At 43.5% G+C, this 19,957-nt stretch overlaps 1 protein-coding gene across 8 annotated transcripts in view; it reads right to left on the bottom strand.

The window, feature by feature from the left end:
* huwe1 (HECT, UBA and WWE domain containing E3 ubiquitin protein ligase 1) overlaps positions 1-19,957 on the bottom strand; it is a 44,708-nt gene that overhangs the window by 11,024 nt on the left and 13,727 nt on the right. For 5 of the 8 annotated variants that reach the window (XM_062428026.1, XM_062428034.1, XM_062428032.1 and 2 more), the window contains 42 exons: positions 19,823-19,880; positions 19,526-19,702; positions 19,089-19,334; positions 18,333-18,466; positions 18,141-18,253; positions 17,862-18,044; positions 17,520-17,736; positions 15,757-15,879; positions 15,197-15,434; positions 14,519-14,866; positions 12,821-12,943; positions 12,634-12,729; positions 12,225-12,494; positions 11,640-11,792; positions 11,387-11,514; positions 11,134-11,215; positions 10,809-10,985; positions 10,171-10,722; positions 9,810-10,005; positions 9,551-9,718; positions 9,289-9,437; positions 9,120-9,186; positions 8,011-8,234; positions 7,704-7,915; positions 7,386-7,568; positions 7,080-7,252; positions 6,851-6,990; positions 6,660-6,735; positions 6,468-6,566; positions 6,203-6,330; positions 5,954-6,113; positions 5,335-5,563; positions 5,041-5,219; positions 4,856-4,945; positions 4,090-4,250; positions 3,951-3,993; positions 2,691-3,059; positions 2,282-2,492; positions 1,708-1,832; positions 1,391-1,611; positions 864-1,255; positions 79-742 (listed from right to left, as the gene is read on the bottom strand). In XM_062428026.1, the coding sequence (XP_062284010.1) occupies positions 79-742; positions 864-1,255; positions 1,391-1,611; positions 1,708-1,832; positions 2,282-2,492; positions 2,691-3,059; positions 3,951-3,993; positions 4,090-4,250; positions 4,856-4,945; positions 5,041-5,219; positions 5,335-5,563; positions 5,954-6,113; positions 6,203-6,330; positions 6,468-6,566; positions 6,660-6,735; positions 6,851-6,990; positions 7,080-7,252; positions 7,386-7,568; positions 7,704-7,915; positions 8,011-8,234; positions 9,120-9,186; positions 9,289-9,437; positions 9,551-9,718; positions 9,810-10,005; positions 10,171-10,722; positions 10,809-10,985; positions 11,134-11,215; positions 11,387-11,514; positions 11,640-11,792; positions 12,225-12,494; positions 12,634-12,729; positions 12,821-12,943; positions 14,519-14,866; positions 15,197-15,434; positions 15,757-15,879; positions 17,520-17,736; positions 17,862-18,044; positions 18,141-18,253; positions 18,333-18,466; positions 19,089-19,334; positions 19,526-19,702; positions 19,823-19,880 (8,077 nt within the window). The remainder of the gene's footprint in view (positions 1-78; positions 743-863; positions 1,256-1,390; positions 1,612-1,707; positions 1,833-2,281; positions 2,493-2,690; positions 3,060-3,950; positions 3,994-4,089; positions 4,251-4,855; positions 4,946-5,040; positions 5,220-5,334; positions 5,564-5,953; positions 6,114-6,202; positions 6,331-6,467; positions 6,567-6,659; positions 6,736-6,850; positions 6,991-7,079; positions 7,253-7,385; positions 7,569-7,703; positions 7,916-8,010; positions 8,235-9,119; positions 9,187-9,288; positions 9,438-9,550; positions 9,719-9,809; positions 10,006-10,170; positions 10,723-10,808; positions 10,986-11,133; positions 11,216-11,386; positions 11,515-11,639; positions 11,793-12,224; positions 12,495-12,633; positions 12,730-12,820; positions 12,944-14,518; positions 14,867-15,196; positions 15,435-15,756; positions 15,880-17,519; positions 17,737-17,861; positions 18,045-18,140; positions 18,254-18,332; positions 18,467-19,088; positions 19,335-19,525; positions 19,703-19,822; positions 19,881-19,957) is intronic. The other 3 variants (XM_062428031.1, XM_062428033.1, XM_062428030.1) reach the window with 3 other exon arrangements.

The following is a 19,957-nucleotide window of genomic DNA, read 5'->3' as shown; positions in this document are numbered from 1 at the left end:
TCATTGAAATTTTCTTTACAACATAGCATAGAACGTAAATGACACAGCAGATGTACTAGAAGACAGGTGGATTCTTACCTTGGCTAGCTGGATGAGTGTGTCCAACACATGTCGACAGACCACTGGAGCAGCTTGTGGGTGGATGTGGACAGTGGAACCTCCACCTCCAGCACATGTAACACCTGCAGTAGCCCCTGACATTCCTCCTACCAGTGTTCCAGATCCTGCAGAACCCCCAGCTGAATGCCGGTCAGCATGCTTTCTACCTGATGCTCGTTGGATCTGGAAAATGTTTGTCCGGCAGCCCAATGCTGCGTCCATAGAAACAGAGAGCCAGGAAAGCTGGCTGGAGCTGCGAGACTCCACCCTGTTCAGTAGCTCTAGGGAGGAAGATGAGGAAGAGGAAGAGGAAGAAGATGAAGAGGAGAGAGAGGAAGTGGCAGAGCCTTTTCCTCCACAGCTTCCCTGGATGCTCCTCTTGCCACGAGAGTCTTCTAGACGTGAGGTCTCCACACACACCTCACTCTCGCTGCTGCGTTGGAGGATGGATAATAGGCTGCGAATGACCCACCCACGAGTCTGAGAATGGTAGCAAAGGTTCCTGAGCACACGGTGCAGACGACTGGTGTTGAGCTTCGGTTCATCCACAAACAGCAACACCAGCAAGCAGGACAAGGCCTCGTGGTCCAGCAGCAATCGACCGCGCAGACGCAACAAGGAATCCACACTGGAACTGGATGGTCTGCGGAAGGAAAAGGATTACATATATTCAATCAGTAATTTGTCAAAAAGGTAATATGATTTGATGACGACATTTTCAATGACACAAAAATTAAACATCTCTAAATTCCAGCTCCTCTCACCTGTGATTTGTTCCTCCACCCATCTGAAATGTGCCTCCTCTCTGCACAGCCAGGCGGGTATACTGGACGCCACGATTGCTCCCTAACCGACTGGTGAAGGCTGGTGAGCGCAAGATGGCTGATAGGGCTGAAGATGAGCTATGACCAAACAGCCTCTCATGCATCAGTTGCCTCTGGCGTGCCTCTTGCTCTCTACGCAATGCTGCTGCTTCAGCAGCAATGTCTGGGGGCATCACAGCCAATACACTGTCTTCCATGTCCTCCAGGACACTACGGCGGAGCTCTGAGGGCAGTGTCTGAATGAAGGTGACTGGATCCAGAGGGGTGTCTCCTTGTGGGGGCTGTTGGGCTAGCTCCCTGCGTTGCTGTTCCGCCCGTTGCTGGGCAAGAACCTAAGATGACCAATGACATGTTTAGTTAAACAAACAGATTTTATTGATTTCCTAACTCGGAAATCACACACTTCCTTTTTTCCTTAGAGTAAGCATTCCATCTAGCAATCATCTTTAGTAGTTTCACTCCCTCACCTCCTCCTGGATGGCAGGTGGCAAGGCTGCCAGGAACTCAGGGCTGACCTCTGTAACCCCTGGTCCTCCCAGTACCGGTGCAGTAGAGGTAGGCAAGCTGGTGGCAGCAGGAGAACGGGAGGGTGGTCTGATTCCCAACTGATTTTGCAGCACCTCTCGACGGATGTCCTCAGGAAGCGCTGCCAGGAAAGAGGGATCCACACCCTCTGGCAGACTGATGCCTGCAAGGACAAAACCCCACAAAAATGTAATTATGTCATATCTTAAAAAACAAAACAGAAATTAAAAGCTTAGAAACAGGCAGTAATTAATTTGACCTGCAAGTGGGTCCTCCTCCTCATTGCTGGTTGATGGAAGGGGCTCTTCCTGGATGGCCTGAGACTGGCTGTCTGCACTGTCACTTCTGGGCATCGTTTCTCCAGGGGATGAGACCGAGTTGGAGCTATAACCATAACAAAAGGTCAGTAAGCAAAGATGTAGGGTGATATACTGAAACAAGAGGAATGTACTTAGACTCTTATGTGGGGATTTAACTGAAATATGCAATGTTGTTGTTTTGTCAAACCACTTCTATGAAAGGCCAGATGTACCATCTCCCCTGAAAGTGCCAAATGAGAGGGCTTACAAAAACACTGCATGTCAAAGAAAGCAGGTGCACAGACTATTAACTGAAATGCTGCAAAAAAGGGCTGGAAATGCTGGCCTATAATTTTAATAGTATCTGATTTGCATTGGACTGAAACAAAAGCTTAATGCACTGTTAAAAGTGGTTAGACATTTTCAATAACCTGTAACTCTTAAAAACAAAAATTTGCGTTATCTGCCTAGAGACATACAGGGTTCATAAAACTGCCTTTGAACATAGATCTGGTCAAAGATGAAGGTACTAACCCAGTCTCTGCATCAGTCTGCCTGTCAGTCAGCCCACTCTCCCCACTGCCAGACAGCTCCTGAGACAGGGTGGCAATCTGGACAGGGTTTTGAGCAGCTTCTTCTTGAGTGGCAGAGGCAGGGCTGCTGGTATCCATGGGTGACCCCTCAAGCTGTGACACACCCACTACTGCAGGCTCTGAGGTCTCCACGATGTCTGGACTTAGGGAGGCTGAGAAAAAACAGTGAGGTTAAGTATTAGAATTAGAAATTATTAAATCAATGAACTGTAGCAATGTTTCTTAAGGAACTGATTTGTATTTATCATGGTTCAGAAAATAGTGACAAAGCAAAATCGCAATTTTAATCACAGATGTGCATCCTTACTGTTGGCCAGTCTGTATAAAGACATTTTTCAAAGTTAGTCTACCTTCCCTGCCTTCATCCAACGCTCCTCCTCCATCCCCTCCTCCGACTCTCTCACCGATTGTGGGCGCCGGGGACATTTCCATCTGAGATGCCTCCGCTTCACTGTTTGGCCTGTCAGTTGTCGACAAGGGTGGAAGGCCTGCCCCTGCCAGAGCAGCCAGTGAGCTGGCATGCGACTCGGCCAGTAGCAAGTCAGCAATTGGTTGGTGGACCTGCTGACTGATCGCAGTCTCCAGGGAGACTAGGGCTTGTTCATGAGGGGCAGGGGTGGTGGGAGTGACCTCTCCAGATGGTGGAGCAGTGAGAAAGCCCTCTGAGACCCTGGGTGGGTCCAGACATGACACGGTGCCACCCTGAGCCTGCTCACCCTCTGCAACATCCAGACAGAAAATGTATGTGAAGACTAGGACAGTTTTTTCTCTCTCCATACAATCTTGACTGGAAAAAAATATTACTCATCTTAATTTTACAGTGACTCAACACAGATTACAAGGTTTAGAAACAGTAAATACTTATTCTGACAATACTACTACACAATTGGTGTTACGTATCAAGTTGTTTTCTTCCATGCTTGCTAACATCTACCATTGCTAACTTGTTTAAGATACCCTTACAATAGATATTATTAATTATAGAAAGCATTTTCCATATATACAACTGCAGCTAAAACTCTTGTTTCCAAACACTATTGTTTGAAAGGTGAATGACTGTTTTAGACAAGATAGCACGAAGCTAGCACACATAAACAGAACTGGAATATCAATATGCTGATTCGTTTTCTACATTTTTGATGTCGACGGCAAAGGCCTCTGCTGAGGAAGGCAGTAAGTTGTATAGTTATCTCCTGAACGGGGTGCACAATCCTGATCCCCAACAACAACACAACTTACTACCTCACCACAGCACAGCCAGCTGCAGAAAAGTACACTGAATACAAGAAACATATGAAATAACATTATGAACCACAGATGTGATGTCAATAAGTGGAATTCAGGGTTCAAGATGTACAGCAGATATTCACAGTTTGCAGCCGATGAAGATGCCAAGCTGCTTTGGCGTTGCCATAAGAAAGACAGTAGACTGTATAGTTATCTCCCAGATCTGGTGTGATCCTAAAACTATACAAACTACTACCTCATCCCACAGCACGCTCTGCTGACTGCTTGCGTCCAGGTACCCATCTCTGGGATGTGTCAATTCCCATCAAGAAATGTGAAACATTTACAGTATCAAAAACATAATCTTTACAAAATGTCAGTACCTGCAGTGTTTTCTGCACCGTTTACTGTCCCCAGTCCAGAACCCTATTGACGACAATAGTTGACAATCAGAAAATTGTGGATAAAAACGCCAAATGTTGAATGTACCTTTGTGGTAACAAACATGTCTTATTAACATACCTGCAGGGTCTGTTCCCTGGCCTGTTCTGCTCCAGAGGCCCTCCTCTCATTCTGTTTAGACTCCTCCTCCTCAGCCAACTGCCTTCTTCGCTTCTCCCTACGCTCTTCCAGCTCCTCATCTCGCAGACTCTCCAAATGCTGCAGGATAGGCACCTTCACCACTGAGAGCAGACATAAAACATCAGAATTCATCAATGGTCCTGTGGTGTATGTGTGTTGGAGGACTTTGGCCAGGTGGAGCTGAGGTGCCAACACTGTGAGTGGTATCACCTTGCCAGTGTTCTAGAAGTTATTTAAGCCCACCTGAACAAATGCCAGTATCCCAATACCTTAAACATTCATCAAGCTCATCTGACTTTTGTGTTATTCTTTTGGTTTTGTTTTACACCAACACATACGTCACTTCAGTCACTTCATTTACACTTGCAAATGTTGCTGATACTGACTTCCACACCTCATTGCTTTTACAATTATTGCTTAGCTTTATACATTTTGATTTATTGTTGTTAAGTTAAGTAACAGACTCCAAATAAGATGTAATCATGGTTAATATGTGTTTAGAGAACAGTGGAATGAACTGTTCTAACGACTTGGCCATCATATCCAGATTAATTGTGATCAAATTCTCAAAAGTATAAATATTTTCTTAAAGCCCCAGTGGCCATACCCAAAATATTGTCACATTACCGATATAGAGATACTCATGAAAATTGTTCATCCATTGAAGACATGCACCACACCCAACCAAGACTTTGGAAAAACTTACCTGCTACACAGTCGTGCATACTCTCAGCATCCAGCACTTTACACTCATCTGTCCATCTAGTTAAGGCAGTGGGAATACTAGAGAGAGTGCCTAGAGAGACAGAAAAAAAAAAAAACATGTTAGGAATTCAAGCCAATACTAAACCAATAAACATTCCATTAACAACGATACATGGTAATTCTCACCTGCTTGTCCCCCTGTGCTGCTCTGCTCATGGAAAAAGTCATCCAACAACTCATCATCAGAACGGGCAATGATGTGCACATCCTCATTTCCGACCAAAAGGCGAGCTCGACCACGGGATTGCAAAGGCAGAGAGCTGGACAGTTGTAAAATGTCTGCTGCTGCACTGGGACCCAACAATCTTAAGCGGTGAGTAGAGGAGAAACAGACATTTTAAAATCAGTATTGTTCCTCACATCCAAACCCATCTTGTGACACAGATGCTTTGTTAAATACACCAAGAGACATGCTTTCACCTCTGCAGGATGAGTGGAGGGTTGGGCTGGCGATTTCCAGGGTAGTGGACATGGATGGTGTGTCCACTGTTGGCAGTGAGCTGGCGCAGTGTTCGCTGGCTGCGACCCATGCCCTGCGCCAGGCGGCTGCTAGTGCCTGCCACACCTAGGGTGAGGGAACCGTGGTCAGCATGGCGCACCATCAGTGGGTGGGAACTGGGAATGTTGCCTGGGGAGGGAGGGATGTCAGCTGACGGAAGAACAACAGAAAACAGTAGGCAGACATTAGGGGACAGCTCTGGCACAACCCCAAGTCCTGTATGTTTATGACAAAACAAAGCTAATGAAAATGTATTTTCTACATCATCAGTTTTTGTTTGTGATTCCACTAATTTGAACTGTCCAAAGCTTTAATTAGTGATGTGAGCAGAGCCGCTTTGGAGAAGGGTTACCCTCTGATTGTCACATGCAGCTTGAAACAGTCTTTCACAAATCAGGCTAACTATGTTGTTTTTGCAAGGAACAAAGATCCTGATTTTTTTCTCAAATTTCTAATAGTGGGCTCACGAATTGACCCAACAAATACATTTGACCTTTGTTAATGTTTGTAACAAATGACCCTTAAAAACAGCATGCTTACCGTTGTTGGAGAACATGTTGTCAAACTCTATGATGAGGTCATCATCCCTGTCAAACCTTTCGAAGCGGATGTGAGGTGCAGCATTGATGTCAGGGAAATCTTCATCCAACTCCATCTCTGAACCTTCATCGTCATCATCCTCATCTCCTTCTTCATCATCCTTGAGAAAAAGTAGCAGCCACAATTTTAAAGACAAACAACACACTCAACACAGACTTGTTTACTGAACTTCACTGCATTAACCCATACCTGATCTTCCTCCTCCTCTTCTTCCTCCTCCTCCTCTTCATCCTGGCTATCTTCATCATCATTGCTACCACTAGAATCTTCCTCTTGCGTGTGTTCCTCATCCTCTGGTTCCAGAATATTCATGGAATCTGATGGAAGAGAGAAAACAAAATGTCCCTTTTAAAAGATCTAAAAAAATCAAAAGCAGTCAGTCAGGCCAGTGGCAACAACTTTGATGTTCTTTACCCTGATAAACACACAAAGCCCTGAGGTTTAGCTGTCTTACCTTCCCGGTTGGCCTGAAGAGTGGATGCCTGGCTAATATTGGAGGGAGCCTCATCCATCAACACATCCTCTTGTGATTCATCCTCACCGCTGCGCCCCACTGATGGTTAAAATGACAACAAATAAGACATTTGCACTGGGCTCTCTTCACTGTCCTCTGCCAAATTAATCCAGGATCTAGACACTGACATACCTATAATTGTGCTGTTGACAGTACCAGCGTCTCTTTCCAGAAGCTCATCAATCAGATCCACCAACTCATTCTCTACCTTCAAGCACAATAAAATATATATAGATTCAATTTTAGAATTTTATAGATATTAGTTAGAGGTGAGACATTGAGAAATACTATTTGAGTATTATGTGTAATACGCCATCAATCACCTGCATAGCCTGAGTGCTGAGAACCTCTGGCTGACCAGCAATGACCACTGTGTCTCCTTCCGTCTCGCCATCCATCAGGTCGCTGTCTGTTCCCTGCACCCTGTGGTTGCCCTCTACTGGCTCTGCCTCACCCGACTCTCCTGGAATAGATACTACACATCAGCAACAGACATATTTGGAATCATTCAATCGACAGTGTTGAAATATCTCATGTGACGCTTGTGGATACCTTGTTCCTGAGTGTTGCTGTTGCTGTCCCTGGCAGTGCCCACAGTGTCATGCTCAGCCTTGGTCTTGCTGGAGCCTCCTTTGCCCCCGAACAGACTGCTGGGCTGGTTAACAATTCGAGACAGAGTCTCCAGAGGCTTCAGGGCAGCATTCACTGTGTTGGCCATGTTGGGACTAAACCAATGATACAAAGAAGGAATATGGAGTCATTTTACCATTTTACTTATCCAAGAATAACACTGTAATACAGACCTTGGTCTACTACCATCTAAATTGCCAAATTAAATTATATTGTGTAATCATATACCTGGACAAATCCAAGCTGTGAGGCACACGCGCCAAGTCATTGACCAGTCCTTTCTTGAGAAAGAGCCTTATGATATTATTCATGCCATTGTGCTGGGTCTTGGCTGCTGCAGTGCTATAGAAACTAGACGTGGAGGGACATGATTCCATGATGGTGCTGATGATGCACATCACTGCCTGAAGTCTGTGAGATAGATATGGCAGGAAAGAGAGAGCAAATGAGAGTTTGTACACATATATAAATGACAGTGTTAATCAGTGGCTGTAGTATCAATCTCTATTCAATCAAGTTGGAATACTTATCTCTAATGCTGCTTACCTGGCATGTTTTTCTGCACCTTCCGTCATCGCGAGTGCTCGACTAAGGGCAGCCTTCACCTCATTGACTAGGGCCACCTGGGCATCAGTGCCTGTGCCGGCAGCTGCCAGGCTGGCCAGGAAGAGACGTGCCAAGGCTGGGGTGTCCTTGTCCTCTGAGTTCTGGGTGTGGGGCAGCAAGTGGTCGAGCACAAAGGCCAGGACACTGCAATCCTGTTACGATACAGGGTGGTAAAGTGGAACAATTATAGTAAGGCATGGTAATATAAAGGTGTGATAAGCTGATAAGATTTTGTTGAACTACTCGCCTCCTTAATGAGCTCAGACTGTCCAGCAGTGTAGCAGTAAGAGGCGATTAGTGTGGCGATGCCCACGTAAGAGCGCACCAGCTCAGCCAGCAGTCTCAGGATGGTGGAGGTAGGCATTAGAGGCTTGCTTCCCTTTACTTTAGCTGCTTTACCTTCCTCTGACGTGGTACTCTTCTCTCCCTCTTGCTCTTTCTTTTCCTCCCGCATGTCTTCTGGTGTAGAGGCTGAGGTAGTTCAGATCAACATACATTTTACACACACACACACACACACACACACACACACACACACACACACACACACACACACACACACACACACACACACACACACACACACACACACACACACACACTACTTAACCCTCACATACTGTTCATATTCTGACTCATAATTACTGTCTATATCAATTCAAATTCATAAATTCCCCATCAGTCATTAATAAATGTTTGATTAATCTTATGGAAAAAATGACATTCACAATCACTATTTTATGGTCCAGGTGAACATTTTATAGAATATGAGGAATACAATAACATATTTGATTTTTTTTTTTTAAATTAGCAGAGGTCAATTTTAGACATTTGCATGTATAAAATGTGTATCAGCTGCACAAAAAAACCAACCCAAAAACGGTGCATTTTATTTCCATTTTTGAATAGTGTGGGTCTCATTATGAAAAGTCTGGCTAACATAAGTGTATTGGATGTTTTTACAGCTCTCAAATGTAAAAAAAAAAAAAAGAAAAAAAAAAAAGGGTCAAATTTGACCCTGAACAGTATGTAAGGGTTAAAAGAATAAAATTATAGCATTCAAATAGTCAAAGCTACACAATTTAAGATTTTTGTGCTTTATATGGCACTGAAATAACCCTCTCAAATGAATAAGGTCATACATTACAATCAAACCAAGCACAATGTGTGTTCTGCAGCATGCTTTAAGTGGATATTTTCATCTTTATCCATTTAATTCAACTATTGGTAGACTAAATCCTTTAATTTGGGATAAATATTATAGACTCTACACATACAGACTTACCATGACATACACTACTACAGCAACACTGATGTGAGATGACAATACCTGATCTGTCTGATTAACATTCTCACCTTCTCCTTGCGGTGTGCCAGACTGGGAAGACTCGGCCACACCTCCATCAGCAGCAAACACTTGAGTCTGAGAGGAAGAGACACACCTCTATTATTAGCCGAGGAGATGAGACATTTCATACCATATCAGTATACAAGCTAAACAAGACTACTTGTCAACGATACTCACATTGATATGGAATGCAGACTGGGAGTCAAAGTCGCTACCCTGCCGGGTGAGTCGGTACTGTTGGTAAACATCGTCACCAACATCCTGAAGTATCTGGCACAGGTCTTGACCACCAGGAACAGTTGCCGCACGTTCTTCTGGACGCTCAGCTGCATCACACACATAAACACAAAAAAACTTCACTAAAATGTTCAATATTTAATTTAATCATACAATACAATCTTCAAAGAGATCATTTCAGGGTCTTATTAACATGTCTTACGTTCTTCAGGAGCATGGTAGGCAGCCAGAGCATTAAGCATGTCATAGATGACCTCCTTGATAGTATCAGGGATAGAGGGTAAGGGGGACAGTTTCAGAGGGGTCGTCTTCACCAGCTGCACAGCATTGGGTCCCTTAATTCGAAGGTTTTCAAACTCATCATCAGAGGCTATGGAGAAACAATTGCGTGAGGTTTGGGTTAAAAATTCAATCAAAATGCAAAAGTTACTACACTTACTTAAAAAAGCTTACACACTCACCTGTGCCAGCTCCACGGGGTGCAGGCAGGGCAATGCGGACACAATTGCTGGCAGTTTCAGCAAAGCACTCAGGGTTACGGCAGGCAGCAGGGCCCAGGACACGCAGGATATAGTTGATTTCCCTGGAGCCAAGGCTGCCAGACACCACTCCTGAGGTAGTACTACCTGCTCCGCTAGTCACAGCTGACCTCACCACCTGTGGCAACAGATTGTTAAGGAATTTGTTTATTGTATCCACAGTACACAGAAACATCAGTCAGAGAATATCCTATTTATAAAACAAATTTGTGATGAAACAGCTACTTGACAGTATTGTCACAGTTTTATCTTTTCTTCTATCAGTATGAGAACAGACTCTTGCCTTCTCCATGGTGTGCCGGAGTGTGGCTGGATCTTCTATGATGTGTCTGAACAACAGAGTAACAAGCGGGGTGAAGCCATTGAAGCCGGAGCTCTGCGTCAGGCCAAGAATCATCCGTGTGCTCTTCAGCTCAGCAAACATCATAGCATAGTGGTGATTGCGTGTTAGGCGCAAACAGAGACGTAGTGTGGCGTGGAGGGTGTCTGGGTCCACAGGCACACTAATCATACTGACACAGGCACGGATGAGAACAGTGGTCATGTCCTCAGTCAGGCCTTGTACAACAATATCGGAGCCCTGAGAGTGGTCGGACTCCAGGGAAGATGAGGGGGCAGAAGTTGTCTCCTTCAGCTGGCTGGAATCATCCTTAGGCGCACTCATCTCCACTGCTGCCCCAGAGTCTAGGTCAGTCTGCGTTTCCTCTGCTTTGCTCCTGTCTCCCTCTTCTCTCTCGGAGTCTGTAATGCTGCCAGTCTTGGCAGTCTTGGGCATGCGAGGCACTCTCTGGACCGTCAACATCACTGGCCTCCTGTTACCAGTCTCTTCATTTACCTGCCAAATTACAATGGTTTTAATCAGACAAATAACCTCTTTGAACTCAAACAACCAAAAAAGGTCCTAAAGATGTTTGGGTATACCTGCACCATGGTGTTAAACTGAACAGTGTATCTTCGGCGTCCAGCTGTGAAGCGGACACTGCTCTCCCCGGCCCTCCATGCTGTATCAATGGTACTGTTGTTTGATGCACTGTAACTACACCAACGGCCTGAGCGGTCATCAAACCATCGCCAGTTATTCCCATTGGGCTGAAGATACTAAAGGCAGATAGAGAGATAATTTACCAATTGTGCATCAGTGGTAACAAATGAGGTGCACAAAACATCACCAATAACCTTACAATTTAATACACACTTTTTATTCAACAACCCTAAGTATATTTTTACTATAACTGTTTGGATTTACCTTGTTCATTTGGGCTCTGCGCTTTGAAGAGACTGCCATCTTCTCATAGAAGTCAATGATCAACAGTACTGGTGTGATCCATCTGCAGAAAGAGGAAGTTGTTTTGTATAATATACATTCACACATACAGTATATTCATAATACAAACATAACATTAAGGCTCTCATGATGAAAAACTGATGTTAACATTTGCAGTTGTTCTAATCTGTCTTCTCTGTAGAAGAGTACCATATAGGGCTGTGCAGTCACTCACTTTGGTGTCTGGATGTCTTTCTGTTCTTTTGCTGCCTGCAGACAGGGCTGCACAACTTCAAGCAGCTTAATCAGCAAATCAAGAATCCCACTGTTCTCGACCACTCTGGCACAGACAAGCTTCAGCTCCTTCCAAGGCAGAAAAGAACAAATGATTATTTGAGATCTGTAGATAACCCCTGACAAAAAAAATGACTTCACCCTCTGTGAGTGAAAAAATCTAAGGCTAGAACTTTCAATGCGCGTGTTGTTACCTCAAAGAGCAACGTGAGAAGCAAAATTCGAGTTGCCAGCTTAGAGGCCTGGGGCAGTGTGGCCATCTGTCTGGTCCACTCAGACACTGTCTTTGTGTCACTGGTAGTCAGGGGCACAGCCGCCTTGATCAGCACGTCAGCTGCCTCCCACACCTACACACAACATGCACACAATCAGGCTGTTACAAGCATGTTGTAAGATTTGAAACAATGTTTTCACTCTTACACGTAATAACTTACAAAACACATAGCTTAAAAAGTCGCATCTGCATTCAAGATGAAATTCAATAATGAAACATCATATGATCATATATTACAAAGAAAGAAACATTCAACTGTATGCAAATCAGTTTAAAGGCCATCTGCTAACTCTCACTTTGATATTAAGGCTTTGAAATAAACATGAGAGAAAATACAGGATTGGCCTTACACGGTAATAAGGCCAATGCTGTAAAATCTGATCTCAGCCATACATGACGTTGAAAATCTAACATAAGAATAAACATGAACATCCTCCATGCCCCCATAAATCACTGGATCTTAAGTCTGAACACATATGTTGTTAACGTGTACTTATGCACTGACCTGGTGGACGACCTGGCCCAGGATGAGGTCTCTGTACTCTGGGCCACTCCTCTTGATGGCAGTCATCAGCAAGTCACAGAGACGGTAGACTGTGTCAGGCAGCTCATCTAGAAGATGGAAGCAGCCAGGAAGCATGGAGTCTGTGAAGGTATGCAACTCCTGGGGGTCCAGTGGCTCAGCCTCCATGAAGCGCTCCAAGCAGCGGGCCTCCTCCTCCTCTGCCCGCTCCCTGGCTCTTCTGTCGTCCTCCTCACGTCGACGTGCTGCTTCCTGAGACACACACACAGATAATCTTAACAGCTGTTCAGCTAAATGGCCAGTTACTCATTCATGATGTTTCATTTAGCAACAGATGGTTTGGACTATTTAACTGTTTCTCCATGTAATTTGAATAGTGAGGATGAAGCACCTCAGGAGAGTCAGAGCGCTGCTCCATGCTGACCTCTTGCCCAAGTGACATAGCAATGGCCCTCATCATCTGGTCCTCTTCAGACATAGTCAGGTCCTAGAAGGAGCAAGAGTAACAATGTCAGCTGCCTGGGTTTGACTTCTAAAGAAGTTCCAAAGAATTAAAGTTCATGTGTGTTTCTGTTTACCCGTACTGCTCCACCAAGAAGTGGCGGAGGGTGTGTAAGCAGGTACTCTGTGGCCTGCTCCATGGTGCTGGTATTCAGTAGTGCCTCCATGGCATGCTCTCTTGAGAAACCCATATCCATGAGCTAGAACAGCACACAACAGAGGAAATAGCATTAGTTACAAGAGTAGACATTATATTATACGATTGTACAACAAATGAAGAGCAAATTAAAAACAATGATAAGGGCTGAAAATGTCATGTCATTGTCATGGCAGGTAAGGGAAAGTCAAAGACAACTGAATGGACTGTGCACACAGCTTCTCTGATACAACCAAACAAACATTTTTCTTTTCCACAACACTTTCCTGATATTTTTCCTCAAAAGGTTTGAATCAATAATATTTCCTCAAAAATGTTCTCCCTTTTCATGTTAAATCTGTCTCTCTTCTCCAACTTCTTTCTATTCTTAACAACCTCTCCCTCTCCCTGATGGCTCTTATACCTGCTGGAGTTGCTGCTGGTGGACCTGTTCGTGCGTTCCTCTCGATCTTCCCTGTTATAAAACAAACGGTGGCCCAGGATTCAGTTCATGCAAAATATGTGGGACGACGTTTGGTAAACACAGCAGCTCTGTTAGTGCTGGGCGGTATACCGGTTCACACCGAATACCTGTGTATATTTTCGTTATGATATGAATTTTTAATGTACCGCCATACCGGTGTATTTCATTGCACAACGATCGGGACGCTGTGCCGCGCGACACTGTTTCAGACTGGACCCTTTTCAGTGTTGCGCTTCCTGCAGCTCAACAAACAGCAGAAGATGTGTGCCTGCCCAGCGGGTTAAGATGATGATAGTTCACGCAACACATCCTGGTTTTTAATAATTAGTCAGTAAACTCAGAATTGTCTGACGCAGGCTGGAAAATGTGCACTTGTATTTACAGTTAAAAACATTTCGCTGTGTTTCAGCTTCTGTCAAACTAACGGAGCTGCGGTGCTCTTCTTATTATCATTAACAAACAAAGTTGGGGCTGTAAATTAAAGGAGATTCCCGGGAGAAAAGACAAAACTGGAGGGCCGCGGGAGATGAGTCTAAAATACGGGAGAAACCCAGGAAAAACTGTGTTGGCAGCTATGATATTACTACTAGTGTGGAATTCTACAATATTCACTCATCATGACAGTAAAATAGTCCACTCTAAGTCAATCTACTGCAGTAGATTAGTAGTTCCTCTCTCAACCAGTAGAAGATGCTGTGAACACCTGATTATGCATGAAAAAAAAATACTGTCATATACCGTGAAACCGTTAGAATTTTGAAAAATACCGTAATATACATTTTTGGTCATACCGCCCAGCACTAAGCTCTGTTTTTGTTTGTTGCTTACATGGCCACCTAGATATGGAATTATGCTGTTAACCTATGCTGTCAAAAAAACACCCCTGCAGTAGTAGCACAGCAAGCTGAAAATACTGACACAGCTGCACGTACAAATTAAAGCCGATAAGCAGAAGAAGCAGCCAAACTTAAAACAATGCGAAACAATTGAAGAAAAAAATATTAACACATACACAATTTGTCCACAGTTGTCTCTGGGAAATTATTTCCAAAGATGACAGCCCAGCAATATGACAAAGTGTGTACACAGAGTAAAGTATCCACACAGTGATAAAAATAAATATCACCATGGTGTCAGACAGCTTTTCCCGCATACCTGTGTAAGCTGAGCCTGGTTAACCTGGGGCTCACGGCGGGGAGTAGAATTGGTTGAATCATCAGCTGATCCTCCTGCTGGCGCTGCAGTGGTTGTTCCAGTGGCTGTTGGTGCCTCTCCAGCTGTTGTGGATGCTCCAGGGGGCCCAGTTGGTGCCAAAGAACCAGTGGAAGCTGCTTCATCATCGGGGCGCACTGTCCCCTCTCTCTCTTTAGCCAAGCGCTCCTGGATAACAGGCTCCCCTCGCAGGATGTGGCAGAGGATTGCCAGCATGGATTCAGCCATCCTGCCTCCATACACCTTCAGCGGCTTTCTATTCCACAGACTGCGGATGCAGGTGAATGCAGCCTTGATAAAGAAGAGACAGTGTTTCAATAATAGGATACCAACATACATTCATGCCAAATCCTCCACCTCTAAACCCTCGGTAGGAAAATACTAAACTTAAAGGATTATACAAGAATGAGTTTCAGAGATAAAATATGATTTCCAATAGGATCATGTTAACTATGATCACAAGGAGAGTCCAAGTGAACTAACTACTGTGTCCTAGCAACTGTATTCTCTTGATTATCATTTAAATGCCATGCATAATGTGTAATCAACATGTTGGTTACACAAACTTATAAATTCTATCTGAAGGCAGCAATACAAACTCAATAGTTAGTGGATTCTGACCTTTTGGGTGACTATGAGGAACCGAAGGGCACTGAACTGGGGCATGGTGGGTGTGACCCCAGGCATTTTAGCTGGCAGGGAGTGAGGGGAGTCCAGCACAGTGCTTGGGTTCACCATCTTCTCCACCAGCATTAACCAGGCATCCAGGAACTCTCCTGTCCCATCTGGTAGATCAGTATGCTCTAAACCCTCAGACACAGGCACCTTACCACCCATTGACAAGGCCCAGTTGAATGTCCTGCACAAAAGATACACAACCAATGAAACTGCTGTTAAATACAGAAATTAGATTACATATATTAACAAGAATATGATAAAACACTGTTCCTTACAGGGCTCCGCATTTTGCGACCATTTTGTGTGTTTTTGCACCTAGTTTAAAATTTTTTTTTTTATTTCATGTTGGAAAAACAAGGAGGGAGTCCGCCAGGATGTGTGTGAGGGGAGAGCTCAGGAGTGATTAGTCAATTTCTCGAGTCACGTCATCTCCACTTGGCACTAGTAAAAAAAGTTGGAGCCCTGCCTTATCTTTATGCGTCACTGCATGGAGTGGCACTTACTCAAATAAGGCATCGTGTCCACCGGAGCAGAAGAACTTTTGCAGCATGAGGTGGTAGGGATACTTCCTCTCATCAAAGAGCATAGGAGATGTGAAGCCCACAGAGCAGATGAAGAAAGTCAGCCTGCAAGATGTGGGGGAAAAAATACAATCCATGAAACAAACTAGAAATACCACTTCACAACTGTATGCCTCCACAAACCAGTCAAGTTGCAATTTACATCAATCCATGTCCAGACTCAATATTTGTAGACTTGACAGACTTTTAGATTTGTAGCCATGACAGTAGACAATACTTCAGATATCGATGTTGCTGCAAAGAAGCTACAAATACTAAAACATGCATGCTTCACAAATATTTTCAACCCAGCAGCACAGAAGATCCAAAGGCTTGCTGCACACTTTTTGACATCAAATTTAATTCAATTCTTTTTAGGACCTTTTCCATTGTCGACAGAGAAAATGTAATACTCTTTCAACAGCAAAATGAATGCACATTAGAGCTGAGCTTTTGAAATCAATCAGCTGTAAAATCATATAAAGTAATCACGATAATGACAAATATAATGAACCGTGTTCCACTGTTATGCTTTACATTAAATTAAAAAAATAATAATTTAAAATTGTAATTACAATTTGCTTGGAGCTGTTAATTTTGACAACATTGTGTGAAACAATAAGGCTGTTGTTGTCATTCTTGCAGTCACAGAGTAGGCTATAGTTTATTCTCCACATCATGACACATTCACGTTACAGCCCATCTACCTGGCATCCATTTTAACAGTCCATTAAATCTGTAAACATGAGCTAAGTGATCACCAAATTAAAAGTCTGCTCCTCTCCTTCAAGTTGGCCTTTGCAGATCTGCACTAACATTATTATCCAAACTCTGGCAACTATCATAAATAATGTAGGACTTTGTGTCCTCTCTGAAACCCCCTGTCTGAACTGCCTGTAGCTTTGCATCATTTCTACTGTTTTGTGTACTTCTTTAATCCTGTTACCTTTGTGAGAGCAGGTGGCCTGCAGAGAACCAATCAAAACATTACAAGAAAAAGAAAGAGCTGGACTGAGTCACAAACGAAGTCCAAACCATATTTAAACAAATGAATCGTGTGGGGAGATATTTGTCATGCAACTAGGCAGGACCTCAAAATTTAAGACGCACCATAATTAAAAATAAAACATTTTATGACCTTAAACAAGCAGAGTGGAACATTTACATATAAATGAATGTCTGTTACATCCAAGCCTTTGCCAAATGAGTTCACAAAATGCTGATTAAGACTATAACCACCAGATAAATGTCTGTACCTCACAGTATACCAGAGTTTTAAAAATGGTGTGAGGTCTGACTTTCCTGCGCTGGCTGGATAAATGAATACTGCACATACTCTACAGGCAAATCGTGAGCACAAGAGACTTCTTTAAGACTTCCTGCAGAACATTATGATCTCAAAGTGAAGTTGACCTTTGACATTTTCTATGTTAAATGTCAGCAATTCATTTCACATGTGTCTTTGTCATAATTTGCCACAATTAGCTTTGTCATAATCGTATGCATTCTTGAGTTATGGCCAAAAATATGTTTTGTGGGGTCACAGTGACCTTGCCCTTTGACCACCAAATTCTCATCAGTTCATCCTTTAGTGAACTGATGAGAATGGGACAAACATATGTACGTATGACCTGAAAACATAATGCCTAGGGCCATGGCTGTCGCCAGTGCGGAGGCATAAAAACAACATTTGAAACTGCTCTTACCTAAATCGAGGGGTGGGTGTGTAAGGTGGGGGCTGCCAACTCAGGCCCTTGGTGAGGAGCTTGGTGAGGGCAGAGGCAGTGGCCCGGGCAGCAGGCGTAGGAGTAGTGCCTGTGCTTGTGGCATGGTGGGAGCGGCGTTGTCGTACAGGGGAGCCCACACACAGCTTCACAAGCAGGCCAAAGAGCTCAGCCAGAGCCCTGCCTAGTCGAGATGAAGCTAGAGATAGACAAGGAAGTGAGAGGTCACAAACTGACTAGGAAAGACATTTCAATTTCAAAAAATGCATTGTTACAATATTAACAGATAGAAAAACTTCATCTGTGTCATGGAAATTATCTTACCCGATAGTAGCGGTTTAATCTGTTTTATGCGGGTGGCCATAGCTGGGGTAAGTTTGGACTTGGTCTTAGGGTCTGTTGCAGTGGGTTCATCCGTCTCCATGGGAGCCAAGGTGTCCCCATCTAGACCCATGCCTTCCAACAATCCACCAGCAGATGAATCCACAGACACTGCCTCAGACTCTGCTAGATAAAAGGTACAGATAGTCTAAGTTGTTGGAGGGTGTTCCACAGACATGTCAGTTCTGTTTTCAGGGAAAGCAGATTTAACAATTATATTACCAGTTCTCCTGGAGCCAGAGGCTGTCGTTGTTGTAGTGCTGCCAGAAGGCTTCTCCTCTTTGGGCACCAGTTTCTGCATGTCAGCCTGGCCAAACTCACAGCCTGGAGGCAGACTGTCGGGCAAAGGCAAAGTGTTACAAGGTTACAGCTGACCACACTTAAAACAAATGGGGTACAGGAAAAGAGATTCACCTGTTCGGAGTGCAGAGGGACAGGAGAACGGTGCTCTCCCAAACCAGGGAGCAGTAGAGCTGACTGAGCTTGTTGAGAACACTCAAACCCAGCTGAGAGCCCCATTGGTTGACTGAGATAGCCCTGATCTCACTCTGCACAGAAAAAGAACAGACACAGTCAAAGCCGCTGTATCATTATAAGATACAAGTGAGTTTGAAGAATATCATCTACAACAGCATGTGCAATTCTTGATAATCATCAGCCCTCAACTGGTTATCTCATCTTATTTGCAAATGGAGCTCAACCGTCTACACATTAGAACCAAGGGATATGAATAATAGATTAAATCCTTGAGTCAAAACAAGTTGTGAAGGCAATTCTGTAGTGTTTGTAGTGTCTGTGCATTATTTATTGTTTACAACACTGGCATACAGTGGCTGTAATAAGCCCGTTTGAACACTAAACAACATTTCTTTTTAAATCTAAAAAAATCTCAATATCAAAAAAATATCTAAATGAAGAACATAACAAAACAAAATAATTGGCTGCACAGGTATTCACTCCCTTTACTTACACACTTAAATCATCGATGAAGTGAAATTATTTCATTTCAGATATCAACTGAATATAATCAAAAGATTTTATGTTTTTAAAATAGTGTAAGGGGACGTCAATTCTTTTTTTCAGCTCTATATTAAACAGTTTTTGTAACCATCACCAAGAACAAATAGGATCAAATACAAATATGGTTAAAAAAATAACATCCGTATTTACCTGTCCTACTCTGCAAGTATGGACAAACATGAGGATGTAGGCGTGCGCTGCAGTAAGTGCATGTAGCAGTGGTGTGGCACGGGCTGACAAGGTGGCGTCGGTTACATGGCCCGCATTAGCCAGCTCTCTGAGAAGGACAGATCCTCCAGGCACCTCAATTGGTCGATGTAGTGGCTCCAGAGACGTCAGTATACTGTCCAGTTGGCACAAGCCCTCCTGGAGTACCTTAGGCTCATGTGAGAGAGTCTAAGGGGGAGAATTGAGCAGAAAATAAGCTTACATCTAGATTCAGTAAGTGGGACAGTAAGTCTTTTGGCCAAATCTGGCAACTCAACATCATATTCATATGAATTAATGAATGCTGTTACTGATAAATAAATACATATACACAGGAAAATAAAATAAAAAGATTAAAAGTCATGTTTCTTTGTGCTTACCAATATAGACTTGCATACACCAGCCACAGCTTGGCAGGCAGCAGAAGTGGGAAAGTCTATGGGCAAGTTGGGCAGGCCCAGTATAGAAACCAGAGGTAGCAATCCCTTTTGGTTGACAAACTCCTGACAATGGTCGTCTGTGGTATTGTTGCTTAGTATGGATTCAACAAACTTCATCTGGAAAGCATGTGCATCACAAGTCAATGAGTGAACATAGATATGAGTCATACATTGCTTTATAACATGGAACATTTCAATATATATTCAATTCTGAAACAGCAAAGACTCAACAATTACCACGTTCAGAATATAATCCATTAGAGGAATAGGTATCCGCTCTTCAGTGCCCACCACCCTGCAAGAAATCACACATAATCAAAATGACAGCTACAACCTAAAAACTTTTAAAGTTAATCAAACGACTTGAAAAAA

The sequence above is a fragment of the Scomber scombrus genome, chromosome 10 (genome assembly GCF_963691925.1).
Source record: "Scomber scombrus chromosome 10, fScoSco1.1, whole genome shotgun sequence".
Lineage (NCBI taxonomy): Eukaryota > Metazoa > Chordata > Actinopteri > Scombriformes > Scombridae > Scomber > Scomber scombrus.
The sequence above is the reverse complement of the archived record's forward strand: the minus strand, read 5'-3'. Positions and strand labels throughout refer to the sequence as shown.